This window comes from Sinocyclocheilus grahami, unplaced genomic scaffold (assembly GCF_001515645.1).
Source record: "Sinocyclocheilus grahami isolate Dianchi unplaced genomic scaffold, SAMN03320097.WGS_v1.1 scaffold268.1, whole genome shotgun sequence".
In the NCBI taxonomy this organism is placed as follows: Eukaryota; Metazoa; Chordata; class Actinopteri; order Cypriniformes; family Cyprinidae; genus Sinocyclocheilus; species Sinocyclocheilus grahami.
In genome coordinates, this window is record NW_015505447.1 from 859,228 (window position 1) to 875,128 (window position 15,901).

At 37.7% G+C, this 15,901-nt stretch overlaps 1 protein-coding gene across 1 annotated transcript in view; it reads left to right on the forward strand.

Moving 5' to 3' along the window:
- The first annotated feature begins 11,797 nt into the window (after positions 1-11,797).
- The window catches only part of LOC107599517 (histone-lysine N-methyltransferase 2B-like), a 52,889-nt gene continuing 48,785 nt past the window's right edge, over positions 11,798-15,901 (forward strand). The window contains exon 1 of the mRNA XM_016291135.1: positions 11,798-12,105. Coding sequence (XP_016146621.1) covers positions 11,815-12,105 — 291 coding nt within the window. The 5' untranslated portion in view covers positions 11,798-11,814. The remainder of the gene's footprint in view (positions 12,106-15,901) is intronic.

Here is a 15,901-nt window from a genome sequence, read left to right on the forward strand (position 1 = left end):
CGGCCAGTTGACGAATTACAGTTTAAGTCACTTCCGTGTTGGCTTCACGAGAGAGAGCGGGAGGTTGCCGCTTAGCTGGGCCGTGCGTGTGCGTGACGTCGCCACTCTGTTGCCTGCCTACCAGTTTCTCCATAGCTGGCTAAGCGGAAGCACGCTATTTGATCAAACAGTCAAGTAAACGCTCCGGTTACTATCGTAACCTCGGTTCCCTGAGTGCGGGAACGAGACATCAAGGAGATATTTCTCCGTTATGGGAACTCCTTCCCTTCCAACCTTTCCTGAAGTCCTATTGGCTCCCGCCAGTCCAAACGACTGGCCAATTGACGCGAAGTATGCAAATCGCATGCAAATACTGACGAGCTCGAGCGGCAGTATAAAATGCGGTGCACACGACAATTACGTCAGAATCTGATACTGAACGCAGCTTTAGCGGGAGCCAATAGGACTTCAGGAAAGGTTGGAAGGGAAGGAGTTCCCATAACGGAGAAATATCTCCGTGATGTCTCGTGAAAGCTCCAGAGGGAACAGCTAGGCTACGTGCAATATAAAAAATAAAAAAAAGGTCTGAGACAGTTTGGTCTGTGGAAGAAACATTTGCCGTCGTCGCCTTCTGTTTATTTTATTTTTCGCGTCAAGAGTTGTGTTTTTTCCCCCTGTTATTTAACGAAGTAAATATCGGATAAAAAAGGAGTCCCAAAAACAGAAATATCTGATCATCGTCCATATGGCTGTTTACATTACACTTGCGTTACCAAGACAACGACTGACGCGTTTGTATTACATTCCAAAGAACTCCGTTATGAAAATGAAACCGTATCCGTGCTGACTGGCCCGGAACGGCACGGAATGGAACGGTTAGGCAACGAGAACCGTTCGGCCCGATAGTGGAAAAGCGGCTATAACGCTTCAGCTTGTAGACGACCTCGATTTTACACTTGTGCATTTTTGCGTTGGCAAAGGTAAGATGATCTGTTTCTAATTACTGGGATAGGATACTGTGGCTGTTATTATGGACATGCTGTAGTTTGAAGTAAGTTTAGCGGGTTTCTCAACCCTGCCAGGCTGCCAATATAAATAATTAAATTAGTATAATTGTTTAATGCAGCGATTCTCAGCAACTTACCTCAGGTACTCTTGGCGCATGCTGGGGGTCACACTTGAGACTTGGGTTCGAATCTGGCGGTTCTTATTCAATTCCTCGATTCTTGATGTAAATTGCTTAGAGTAATTAAAAGAGATGATGACTCATTGAAGATTTAAGAACTGTAGAATATATTAGGACCTTTTTGGGGAATGTCGCAATTTCAAAGCCTGTTAAAATGTCTGTTTTACACCAAAATATAAGAAAAAAAGGCAAAGAAGCTTGCATTTTAAGCCTAAGATTTTGTTTTCAACTCAACTTTATTTCCCCCATTACTCTGTGTATCTTGATATTTTACTTTCACTATCCTCAATAATGTTTTTCATTACAGAAATACAGTAGTTTTTAACTGTATATTACTAAATCAATGGTATGCTAAATAGTTTTAAAGGCAGTACAACAAATACTACCATGACGGTTTTTTGTTTTTTTTGTAATATAAATTTGGTGGGAAATGAGCTTAATTGTCATGAAAATAATGTCATAATCTAAAAGTTTAGGCTTCTTTTTCTTTCAATGAGCAAAATCCCATTTTTTTTCTTTTGTCTTTTGATTTTAGAGTGAAGTATGACCTTGACAAGTTTTGTGAGAATCACCCTTTTAATTTGGATTTCATTCATATTTATTTAATGTTTATTGCTATAAAATAACAAAATCACACAAATCAGTTTTGTGATTAAGTTTTAATTTATAGAATGTTTTTTAAACGCTAAGCTGTTAGAAACAAATGTGTACTCAACTTAGAAATTAATTACCATACATTTGAATCTTTAAAGAGTCATTAACAGTGTGAGAGTGTTGTTTTTCGTTAAAAGGTAGAAATTCATTGTTGTCTTAACATCAGAACTGTGAATTAGCAGTATCAACACCCTGTTTCCAAAAAGTCACATGAGTATTCCATGCTTCCTCTTCCCAAACACTTGTGGTTGAGGCAAGTGTTCGCTCTGGACGTACTTCACCGAATGAATAAGATGAACCAGCATAACCTCGCAGTTTGGCCGTGTGCTAAAGATGGGTTTCACCAAGAAGTTTCTCAGGAACTTCTCAGGAACTTGGGTGATCAGTGTCGCCAGTGAACACGGGCAGGTTATCATGTCTTGAGGCGATGATCTCTGGCGTCATAAATAGGTACAAGGAAGCCGTGATGGCTCCTCCTGAGGTTCTGTATGTCAACGGAGACTGCTGTAGGTCCAACTCTTTCAGAAAAACATTCAAAGAGTGGAAGGACATGGAGGTCAGGTTGGACATCTCGGAGTTCATGCGACGGATTGCTGCGGGGCTGCACATCAGAGTCCCATCAGATATATGCAACCTTCATGGACAGTCTCAGCCACTGTATTTTCAAATGGGATGAGGAGGACCTGAAGCAGCTGAAGGAGGCGAAGCATACCGAGCTCAGTTCCGAGATCATCCAGCCTTCTGATGATGAACTTATACATCACCTCAGCAGAAATGAGTTGGCCCTCCACTGTAGACGAACCACATGTGGCGCGAGGGAGATCGAAGAACTCATTGCAGCGCTCATTCAGCTCTATGATGGGGAGGTGGGATGGGACTCATCAGGAGTGCCGCTCTTCAGTTACAATACGATAGCTGAGGTATGGGATTCCCAGAAGAAACATTTACCGTGTATAGTGGATCCTCTTGGTGTACAACTGTATGAGCAGACTGGGACACTGGTGAAGGGAGGCCACCTTCTGCCAAACTACAAATGTGTCAGAGGTTCCACCTCCATTGAATCCTTCCACCAGCATCTGAACCAGCTCATTCCAGGTAAATACATTATCAGTCAATCAAAATCATTTTGTTAGATTTAGTGTACATACACTATACCATTAAAAAGTCTGGGGTTGTTGCAATGCCAACAATGTGCCTGCAGTATTGCAAGTGGCACATCACAACTAGATAACCATAATCAAAAAATATTTCTATACTGCAGTATCTAAGTGGTGCAATGTTTGCAATTTGTATATTATATTTCAGGGGTGCCGACTTGTTCTACATTACTACAAATTGATTGTTGGATGGATTGGTCAGGTGGAATGAAGCGACTGCTACAGCCTCAGAGGGCCTGCAGACACCTCAGACTTGAGAGAGGAAGTGCTTAAAAAAAACATTGTGTCTACTATCAGTACAAGTAAATACACAGGTAAGTTAGATATGAATTTCTTGTAGCTGAAGCGACAGTTCTCCAAAAATACAAACTCACCCTCATGTCGTTCCACTATACAATGGAAACAGTGTTATTTTAGTAACATTTGTATTCTATTACAGTATTGTTTTTGTTTTTATATTTTCAGTTTAATTTTAGTTAATATTTTAGAAATTGTATGTATTATTTTTTTTTATATGTATTTCTGTTTAGCTTTAGTTTTGTTCAGTTTTATTATTATTATTATTATTATTATTTTATTTCAGTTAGTTACCAAGAAAACACAAAACATAAGTGCCCAACCAAAAAGAAACTTAAAGCAGAAAAAGAAATAAACACACACCGGCACACCATGGCTCGTAAAAAAATGTACACTCACACAAAGATTAAATTTCAAGCACACAGTCTCTTCATCAGACAATTAAAAGTCTCCAAAGACATTCCTTTATATGTGATTAACAAATACACAGCACATAATGCACTCCCACAGTGAAAAAACACACACATACACAGAAGTATGTCTAGAAAAAGAAACAATAATCCAGAGGCAAGAAACATCAGGTAGCCTAAAGGTACCATGATAATGCAGACAGGACACAAAATAAAAAAATAAAAGTAGACTAAATGTGCGAAGTCCAAATCTGTACGTTAATTATTTTTTCTACTTTAGGTTAGTTGCCAAGGCAACATTTCTCATTTTTGCTTAAGTTACTAAACCCAAAATTTATATTTTATTTCAATGTTATATTAACACTAAATGGAATAACAAACATTCTTCAAAATATCCTTTGTGTTTCGCACAAGGAAATAGTCATACAGGTTTAAAACAACAGGAGAATGCATAAGAATGCAGAGTTTTCATATTTATGTGAACTATCCCTAGTTTAATAAAACGTAGAACTCCTTTTCATGTGAACTGATTGGGTTAGAGTACCTGTACCAGCAGACTGGCAATGCAATCCAGGACAGTAGTTTTATCATTAGACAGATGGAAACCACTGATGTCCAAGTGGCCGGAAGTGAGTGCTGCTGCAAACAAGAGGACATTGGGGCTTGGAAAAATCGCACAGCAACCCGTCCCATCTCTGTTAGAAGCTTCTCTATCAATGAATGCAAAATATACCTCAGCTTTCCACAACATTTTGGTGGTATTTCCAAGATACACATAACATTAGGTATTAATGTGAGTCATTCGAATCTTTTCCAGGATAAGCCGAGGTGCCCAGTTTCAGGTAGAAGATCTCTTTCCTCCAATCACATCCTCACCGGCAAAAGAAATGACGGCTCCAGAGAAGGTTCCGTCCATTAAAGAAGAGGATAGTATGGAGTACAGTTGTGATGACAAGCCTCTCATTTCAAACTCGCCTCCAGACACTGTGACAGCAAACAACACAACACAAGAAAAACCCTCAACAGAACAACCTGCTCCTGCTCAAACCCAGTCAGGCTCATCATTGACTTTGCCCATTTTGTTTTCCAGCCCTTCTCTGTCAAAACAAATGATGGTGGTTTTAACACCTGCACAAAAGATTGATGCACCAGCAACCGTGAGTTCCCATTCGGTTCCTGTTCCTTACACCACACGCCGGTACTACTGGAAGAGAAAACTGATGAAAGAAAAAGATGGCATTTATACCAGGAAGTACTATGTGCGAAGATCAGAGGCTATCCAGTGCAGAAAGTGCAATAAAGAGAGAATAATGTCAACTCATCGCCAGTATTTTGGCAACTTGTGAGGAGACTGACACAAAACCCTTTGCTGTGTGGAAGGCTGAACTGTTAAAGCGGGGTTATGGAAAGAAGAAGTTCTGAAGGGTGGAATCAGTAATAAACGTCCAGCTCCTTTCATTTTAATTATTCTTATTTAACACTATTTCTTCAATTAGTTGCATGTAATTAAATGTGTGATTTTGGTGCTTCTCACCAAAATATAATTGCAGCGCTGCAATAAAATCATTCATTGTGTGGCAGTGGACCTGAACTGTTTTGTCCATATTACTCAACACTTCTACTCTTCATAATTAGTTTCAGGCAAAAATATTAATTTTATTTATGCTTAAGGTCTATCATTTAGTGCAGTTGGAACCTCATAATAATTTAAATAAGCCATCTAAAACCAAACATTAACACAAAGTTTAGTCTAGAAGCTAGTGGAAGGCACCCATTTACTTTAAAAACTGTTTTTGGCTTGTCAAAGTAAAATTTTAGCATAAAAGATATAACAGCTGTTACGCCAAAGCAAATTTATCCAGGTCAAAAAATATTTATGATGCACATAGGTGATTTGGCAACATATGAAACCAAAGAAATTATTTAGCTAAATATTTGCCCGAATTGGTAAGCTAGCTAGTTTTTTCCAAAGTGGTAGCTATGGGGCAAAGTGAGCCAAATGCTTTGGGGTAAATTGAGCCAGCATTTTAACTTACCCCACCATAAGGCACTGAAGTTAAAATCTCTTAAGTATAATTGGTATTTTAATGTGATATTATGCAACTGGTTTAGTTTATCATATATTTCCATATTATTTGTAGTTTATTTGATAGGGACAGAGTACATGTTCACCAAATCCTTCTCTGATAAAAACCAGAAGATGATTTTCATCACATTATAATCATATAACATTCCACCTGTAGTCCCTAATGGCCTGTTCGACATTGCAGAAAAGCTGCCATGCCAGGAATCTTTTGACTAAATTGTTTATTAGTATCAGTCTACATTTATTCCTTCATTCTAATTCAGTTTTTATTTAATTTTACTCAACAGACTCTCTGTTTAGTCTGCTTTTGGGAAGGTTACAACAGAAATGCAAACAATTAAAGATTGAAATTTAAACTTCATTTGGTTGGTTTTATGTTGTTTAAGTTAGCTTTAAGAAAAGAAATATGACTGGTTATAAAAGGAGATTTGATTATTAAATTAGTTTTTAAGAGAGGTAAATTATCTTAAAAATTTCACATGGGTTTGAATCAGATGGTCAGTTAACTTACCCCTAACCTGGGGCAAATTGAGCGACGGGAACACTTTTTTTATAAGACATATTTTTAGAACCCTTTGTCATAGATACATTCTGATAATTTAAAATTATAGGAAACATCCTGAAATGACTTTAGATACTTTCATTGACACTGTTCTGTCTCATTTTCCCTTATCTTGAGGATGACATAAGTAAAAAATGTCTCATCTAACCCCACTCTCCCCTAAACACACACACACACACACACACACAAACACAACTGTTTAGTCTCAAGAGCTATTTAAAACTTAGACTCTTCAAAAGTTGTGCATTATTTGAATCATTAAAAAATAAACCGTAAAGTATTTATTAAAAGATGGTTAGATAAAGTGACTTCACTTCATCAAATAATTAGATTATTTTAAAAATTCTGAGCTCTTTCATAAAAAGATTCAGTTAATGTTTCCTTACTTTGAGCTTTATCTTATGAAGAATCATGCAACACAAAGAATGATCATGCAACACAATTGTGAGACTATATCCTGCTGTAGCTATAAATAGAATTCAGTGAAAATATCATATCAAGGTGACTTACTATTTTATTTCATAGGACTTCTCCACGAGTCTTCTATCACCCTCATCTATTTGAAATACAGACAACCTTTATAGTTCACTTAGAGAAGTTAAAATGCTGCCTTGCCCTGTGTGAGGCTCGGACTCACGAGAAAAGAAATATGACTGGTTATAAAAGGAAATTTGATTATTAAATTAGTTTTTAAGAGAGGTAAATTATCTTAAAAATTTCACATGGGTTTGAATCAGATGGTCAGTTAACTTACCCCTAACCTGGGGCAAATTGAGCCACGGGAACACTTTTTTTATAAGACATATTTTTTAGAACCCTTTGTCATAGATACATTCTGATAATTTAAAATTATAGGAAACATCCTGAAAAGACTTTAGATACTTTCATTGACACTGTTCTGTCTCATTTTCCCTTATCTTGAGGATGACATAAGTAAAAAATGTCTCATCTTACCCCACTCTCCCCTAAACACACACACACACACACACACACACACACACACAAACACAACTGTTTAGTCTCAAGAGCTATTTAAAACTTACACTCTTAAAAAGTTGTGTATTTTTTGAATCATTAAAACGTAGAACTCCTTTTCATGTGAACTGATTGGGTTAGAGTACCTGTACCAGCAGACTGGCAATGCAATCCAGGACAGTAGTTTTATCATTAGACAGATGGAAACCACTGATGTCCAAGTGGCCGGAAGTGAGTGCTGCTGCAAACAAGAGGACATTGGGGCTTGGAAAAATCGCACAGCAACCCGTCCCATCTCTGTTAGAAGCTTCTCTATCAATGAATGCAAAATATACCTCAGCTTTCCACAACATTTTGGTGGTATTTCCAAGATACACATAACATTAGGTATTAATGTGAGTCATTCGAATCTTTTCCAGGATAAGCCGAGGTGCCCAGTTTCAGGTAGAAGATCTCTTTCCTCCAATCACATCCTCACCGGCAAAAGAAATGACGGCTCCAGAGAAGGTTCCGTCCATTAAAGAAGAGGATAGTATGGAGTACAGTTGTGATGACAAGCCTCTCATTTCAAACTCGCCTCCAGACACTGTGACAGCAAACAACACAACACAAGAAAAACCCTCAACAGAACAACCTGCTCCTGCTCAAACCCAGTCAGGCTCATCATTGACTTTGCCCATTTTGTTTTCCAGCCCTTCTCTGTCAAAACAAATGATGGTGGTTTTAACACCTGCACAAAAGATTGATGCACCAGCAACCGTGAGTTCCCATTCGGTTCCTGTTCCTTACACCACACGCCGGTACTACTGGAAGAGAAAACTGATGAAAGAAAAAGATGGCATTTATACCAGGAAGTACTATGTGCGAAGATCAGAGGCTATCCAGTGCAGAAAGTGCAATAAAGAGAGAATAATGTCAACTCATCGCCAGTATTTTGGCAACTTGTGAGGAGACTGACACAAAACCCTTTGCTGTGTGGAAGGCTGAACTGTTAAAGCGGGGTTATGGAAAGAAGAAGTTCTGAAGGGTGGAATCAGTAATAAACGTCCAGCTCCTTTCATTTTAATTATTCTTATTTAACACTATTTCTTCAATTAGTTGCATGTAATTAAATGTGTGATTTTGGTGCTTCTCACCAAAATATAATTGCAGCGCTGCAATAAAATCATTCATTGTGTGGCAGTGGACCTGAACTGTTTTGTCCATATTACTCAACACTTCTACTCTTCATAATTAGTTTCAGGCAAAAATATTAATTTTATTTATGCTTAAGGTCTATCATTTAGTGCAGTTGGAACCTCATAATAATTTAAATAAGCCATCTAAAACCAAACATTAACACAAAGTTTAGTCTAGAAGCTAGTGGAAGGCACCCATTTACTTTAAAAACTGTTTTTGGCTTGTCAAAGTAAAATTTTAGCATAAAAGATATAACAGCTGTTACGCCAAAGCAAATTTATCCAGGTCAAAAAATATTTATGATGCACATAGGTGATTTGGCAACATATGAAACCAAAGAAATTATTTAGCTAAATATTTGCCCGAATTGGTAAGCTAGCTAGTTTTTTCCAAAGTGGTAGCTATGGGGCAAAGTGAGCCAAATGCTTTGGGGTAAATTGAGCCAGCATTTTAACTTACCCCACCATAAGGCACTGAAGTTAAAATCTCTTAAGTATAATTGGTATTTTAATGTGATATTATGCAACTGGTTTAGTTTATCATATATTTCCATATTATTTGTAGTTTATTTGATAGGGACAGAGTACATGTTCACCAAATCCTTCTCTGATAAAAACCAGAAGATGATTTTCATCACATTATAATCATATAACATTCCACCTGTAGTCCCTAATGGCCTGTTCGACATTGCAGAAAAGCTGCCATGCCAGGAATCTTTTGACTAAATTGTATATTAGTATCAGTCTACATTTATTCCTTCATTCTAATTCAGTTTTTATTTAATTTTACTCAACAGACTCTCTGTTTAGTCTGCTTTTGGGAAGGTTACAACAGAAATGCAAACAATTAAAGATTGAAATTTAAACTTCATTTGGTTGGTTTTATGTTGTTTAAGTTAGCTTTAAGAAAAGAAATATGACTGGTTATAAAAGGAGATTTGATTATTAAATTAGTTTTTAAGAGAGGTAAATTATCTTAAAAATTTCACATGGGTTTGAATCAGATGGTCAGTTAACTTACCCCTAACCTGGGGCAAATTGAGCGACGGGAACACTTTTTTTATAAGACATATTTTTAGAACCCTTTGTCATAGATACATTCTGATAATTTAAAATTATAGGAAACATCCTGAAATGACTTTAGATACTTTCATTGACACTGTTCTGTCTCATTTTCCCTTATCTTGAGGATGACATAAGTAAAAAATGTCTCATCTAACCCCACTCTCCCCTAAACACACACACACACACACACACACAAACACAACTGTTTAGTCTCAAGAGCTATTTAAAACTTAGACTCTTCAAAAGTTGTGCATTATTTGAATCATTAAAAAATAAACCGTAAAGTATTTATTAAAAGATGGTTAGATAAAGTGACTTCACTTCATCAAATAATTAGATTATTTAAAAAATTCTGAGCTCTTTCATAAAAAGATTCAGTTAATGTTTCCTTACTTTGAGCTTTATCTTATGAAGAATCATGCAACACAAAGAATGATCATGCAACACAATTGTGAGACTATATCCTGCTGTAGCTATAAATAGAATTCAATGAAAATATCATATCAAGGTGACTTACTATTTTATTTCATAGGACTTCTCCACGAGTCTTCTATCACCCTCATCTATTTGAAATACAGACAACCTTTATAGTTCACTTAGAGAAGTTAAAATGCTGCCTTGCCCTGTGTGAGGCTCGGACTCACGACCTTCAGATTATGAAACTGACGCGCTGCCTACTGTGCCAACAATATTTTTTTTCCATATTTCTTTGATATTTTACTTTGCGGGAAATGCCTACTTTGGATTTTTTTTACTTGTTTTTTTTTGGCTTGAGATATTGTTTTGCTTTTGTTGAAGCAGTGATTGGTAGTTGACGTATAAGTTGCCAAATAACTGCAAGGTGCGTATAATTCTATAATTGCGCTGCGGCTTCCCCTAACAACTGATGTTTACATGCATTTTATGTAAGTAGTATTTTATACTACTATAATTATCTATAATATCAGCACCAAAATAGGCTAGCATATTTTGATGGGGCCTCTGAATAAATCTTAGGTGTTTTCCCCCCTTTAGTAAGAGCTCCATATTCTCCTTTATCAGACTACATGAGCCATAAAAGCCAAATAAATCACATATGACACAAAACATAAAACACAAACTTTTTAAAATTATTTTTGTAACTAAAGGTTCAATAAACTGTTTGTTACATAAAAAAAAATAGATGACGCACTATTTTTTTATAGGTCAGACTTTACAGGCATTAAACAGGTGAATATGTATTATTTTAAGTATTTACAGAATGATGCTCCATTATGCTCAATGGCAAAAGGCCAACAAAAACAAAACTCAATCTCCCATGATGCCGTGCGTTTCCTCCGCTATCTCGCGCCTTTCCATCTTGTTCCTCCCGAGAGCTCAGCGCCGCAGTTGTTGTTGTGGTATGTAATAATGGCGGCAGCAGGAGGCGGATTATCAGCCTCGGCTGTTGTAGCGACCATAAACACCTCCGCCACCGTTCGCTGCCGTTTCCCAGGTCGGCCATGGATGTCTCGGAGTCTGCTGAAGACGGAGAAGCGCTCTCATGTCGGTCGGGTGAGGGCTGAGGATGGGAAAGGGCCGAGGCCCGTCGACGTTAGAGCTACGCTGAGAGAGGATCCGTCACTGTCGCGCTTGCTCGGGCTGGCGGAGAAACACAGGCGCCAGCGCGAAGCGGGATTCTGCACGAGCGGGAGCGATGAGGTGAGCGCTTCGCCTAGTGAAATACAGTAGCGTTACTAATGCGCAGCAAGTGCATCATCAGCATGTCGCTGAGTTGCTGGTGTCCGTTCCTGCAGAGATGCAGCCGCCAGATCATACGTTAGTTGCACCGTCGTGAGTTTTACAGATTACAGAGATGGAGCCTCTGTAAAGCATTTAAAGAGACGCCAGTCATATCGTGGGCTTTTGCCAGGCTGTCGAGCTCTCATTGCGGGTGTTTAACTCTGGTAGGCGGTGTTGCCGTGGACAGTGGGATTGTTTGTGGGTCAGTGACAGCGTGGTGTCCACTGATTAGTTTTAAGGGAGTTTGTGTAAAGTTATAGGCTTTGGGATTTAATGCTAGTGTTGTTGACAGGTCTGTTTTTCTTAATAGTTAATAGACGCTACGTATTTAGTTAATTTACCGTGCATCCGGTATATGATACACCTATAGTTTATGCATTCTGTTAGGAACAGTCTTTGAATTATTAAAATGTCTAAAAATCTTAGATCCGTTTGTACAGCGTCAGGTAGCAGTGTTTATAAACAAATTCACCTCTTCATAGTATGTTGTTGTGGTATGTAATAATGGCGGCAGCAGGAGGCGGATTATCAGCCTCGGCTGTTGTAGCGACCATAAACACCTCCGCCACCGTTCGCTGCCGTTTCCCAGGTCGGCCATGGATGTCTCGGAGTCTGCTGAAGACGGAGAAGCGCTCTCATGTCGGTCGGGTGAGGGCTGAGGATGGGAAAGGGCCGAGGCCCGTCGACGTTAGAGCTACGCTGAGAGAGGATCCGTCACTGTCGCGCTTGCTCGGGCTGGCGGAGAAACACAGGCGCCAGCGCGAAGCGGGATTCTGCACGAGCGGGAGCGATGAGGTGAGCGCTTCGCCTAGTGAAATACAGTAGCGTTACTAATGCGCAGCAAGTGCATCATCAGCATGTCGCTGAGTTGCTGGTGTCCGTTCCTGCAGAGATGCAGCCGCCAGATCATACGTTAGTTGCACCGTCGTGAGTTTTACAGATTACAGAGATGGAGCCTCTGTAAAGCATTTAAAGAGACGCCAGTCATATCGTGGGCTTTTGCCAGGCTGTCGAGCTCTCATTGCGGGTGTTTAACTCTGGTAGGCGGTGTTGCCGTGGACAGTGGGATTGTTTGTGGGTCAGTGACAGCGTGGTGTCCACTGATTAGTTTTAAGGGAGTTTGTGTAAAGTTATAGGCTTTGGGATTTAATGCTAGTGTTGTTGACAGGTCTGTTTTTCTTAATAGTTAATAGACGCTACGTATTTAGTTAATTTACCGTGCATCCGGTATATGATACACCTATAGTTTATGCATTCTGTTAGGAACAGTCTTTGAATTATTAAAATGTCTAAAAATCTTAGATCCGTTTGTACAGCGTCAGGTAGCAGTGTTTATAAACAAATTCACCGCTTCATAGTATTTTGTTAACCAGACACGATTGGTTAGAAGTGCAGTTCATTTTCATTCAGCAAAACTTTCTAAAGTACAATCAATTCAAAGCTGAACCAGCACAGAGCTCATGTTGAGCTTTGATATCACACCTTGTAGACTGATGCAATCCGAATATGTGCTTTGAAATTCTGAACTATCTGCAATGAGAGGACTATCCAGCATTATCCTTAAGTGAAAGGACAGTTGCAATTTATGGGGATATGAAAAACTGAACTTGATTCCTTTTGACCCTTGAGCGGTTGTAAGTAGCATTGCATGGTTTATAGTAGGAGATGCTGACATGCATTGATGTTTCTCTGTGTGGACATTTTTTTTCTTGAGGTGTTTGAGAAAGACAGAGATTAGATCAACTCGAAGACATGAAGATTCTGTCTTTAGTTTGAGTTGTATTTTGGAAATAATAATTTCAAAGTTTGCTGATGTTATGAAGTTGTTACTAATGTGAAGCTGACACTCTCTTGCACTTGGGTGCAGCTCTGCACGCTTCTTAAAAGTCCTAGCATTAGACATGAGCACAGAGGTTTATTTGTAACACTGTCTTGTGATCATTTCACACCGACCTTCATGGATCATTTCGGCATGAATTCTTTTGTATCACTTTCTAATGGTGGATCCTGAATTAACAATGGTCATGCAAAAAAAAAAAATTTGTCATTTGCAAATAAATAAAATGCTGTTATTGGCCACTATATAATTATTAATTTAATTAAATAATGCAAAATAATTTCATGGCCTTATAAGTGGTAAATGTTTCTCATTTGACCTGCCTTTAACAGCTAAAATTATCATAGGTCAGTTAGGCATGGGCCGGTATGAGATTATGACGGTATGATAACCTTAAGCAAAAATATCACGGTATTGTCATTATAGCTCTAAAATGTGTTATTTTTAAATGACTGGGTAAAAAAAAAAGAATTTCCCGCTGAACACTATATATTTAGTTTTTGAGCAACATACAGAATATTACGAACAGTAGAATTTGTTTATTTTTTCTTTGATTTGTTTCCTAAAAAGAGGGAAAATAAAGACAGACATCTTTATTTAACCTAAATCTGTAATTACAGTTATTTAATTTTGGTTATATAATTCATATACATATATTTTATATCATTTCATATCATTTAGTTATATAATTTCATAGGGCTGCACGATTAATCGAATGCGATTGTCATGCGCATTTTGTTAGTAAAACCGGTTCTGTAATCAGCAGGAAATCACCATCACGTTCTTTCAGATGGAGCAGGATTTACTACACATAGCCGTAGTTCACTGACAAGTTACGCAAAAAAATCAGACGATTTTATTGCTCGATTATGAAATCGTTCGCGATAATGACAGCTGTTTGCATAGCTTCTCAGTGAACTACGGCTCTGTGAAGTAAATGCTGCTCCATCTGAAAGCATGTGAAAATACCACATTTAATAACATATTTTTACTCCAAACTCACTTCATAACGTCAGTCGAGTGTTTGAAATAAATCCTTCTGTGAGATGATGTGGCTTCTTACACAGAATAAGGCACGCAACATATTTCATTGTATTCAAGCAGTGATAAAGGCATTGCATTATAAATATACTTTATTTTTTTGTTAACCAGACACGATTGGTTAGAAGTGCAGTTCATTTTCATTCAGCAAAACTTTCTAAAGTACAATCAATTCAAAGCTGAACCAGCACAGAGCTCATGTTGAGCTTTGATATCACACCTTGTAGACTGATGCAATCCGAATATGTGCTTTGAAATTCTGAACTATCTGCAATGAGAGGACTATCCAGCATTATCCTTAAGTGAAAGGACAGTTGCAATTTATGGGGATATGAAAAACTGAACTTGATTCCTTTTGACCCTTGAGCGGTTGTAAGTAGCATTGCATGGTTTATAGTAGGAGATGCTGACATGCATTGATGTTTCTCTGTGTGGACATTTTTTTTCTTGAGGTGTTTGAGAAAGACAGAGATTAGATCAACTCGAAGACATGAAGATTCTGTCTTTAGTTTGAGTTGTATTTTGGAAATAATAATTTCAAAGTTTGCTGATGTTATGAAGTTGTTACTAATGTGAAGCTGACACTCTCTTGCACTTGGGTGCAGCTCTGCGCGCTTCTTAAAAGTCCTAGCATTAGACATGAGCACAGAGGTTTATTTGTAACACTGTCTTGTGATCATTCACACCGACCTTCATGGATCATTTCGGCATGAATTCTTTTGTATCACTTTCTAATGGTGGATCCTGAATTAACAATGGTCATGCAAAAAAAAAAAATTTGTCATTTGCAAATAAATAAAATGCTGTTATTGGCCACTATATAATTATTAATTTAATTAAATAATGCAAAATAATTTCATGGCCTTATAAGTGGTAAATGTTTCTCATTTGACCTGCCTTTAACAGCTAAAATTATCATAGGTCAGTTAGGCATGGGCCGGTATGAGATTATGACGGTATGATAACCTTAAGCAAAAATATCACGGTATTGTCATTATAGCTCTAAAATGTGTTATTTTTAAATGACTGGGTAAAAAAAAAAGAATTTCCCGCTGAACACTATATATTTAGTTTTTGAGCAACATACAGAATATTACGAACAGTAGAATTTGTTTATTTTTTCTTTGATTTGTTTCCTAAAAAGAGGGAAAATAAAGACAGACATCTTTATTTAACCTAAATCTGTAATTACAGTTATTTAATTTTGGTTATATAATTCATATACATATATTTTATATCATTTCATATCATTTAGTTATATAATTTCATAGGGCTGCACGATTAATCGAATGCGATTGTCATGCGCATTTTGTTAGTAAAACCGGTTCTGTAATCAGCAGGAAATCACCATCACGTTCTTTCAGATGGAGCAGGATTTACTACACATAGCCGTAGTTCACTGACAAGTTACGCAAAAAAATCAGACGATTTTATTGCTCGATTATGAAATCGTTCGCGATAATGACAGCTGTTTGCATAGCTTCTCAGTGAACTACGGCTCTGTGAAGTAAATGCTGCTCCATCTGAAAGCATGTGAAAATACCACATTTAATAACATATTTTTACTCCAAACTCACTTCATAACGTCAGTCGAGTGTTTGAAATAAATCCTTCTGTGAGATGATGTGGCTTCTTACACAGAATAAGGCACGCAACATATTTCATTGTATTTAAGCAGTGATAAAGGCATTGCATTATAAATATACTTTATTT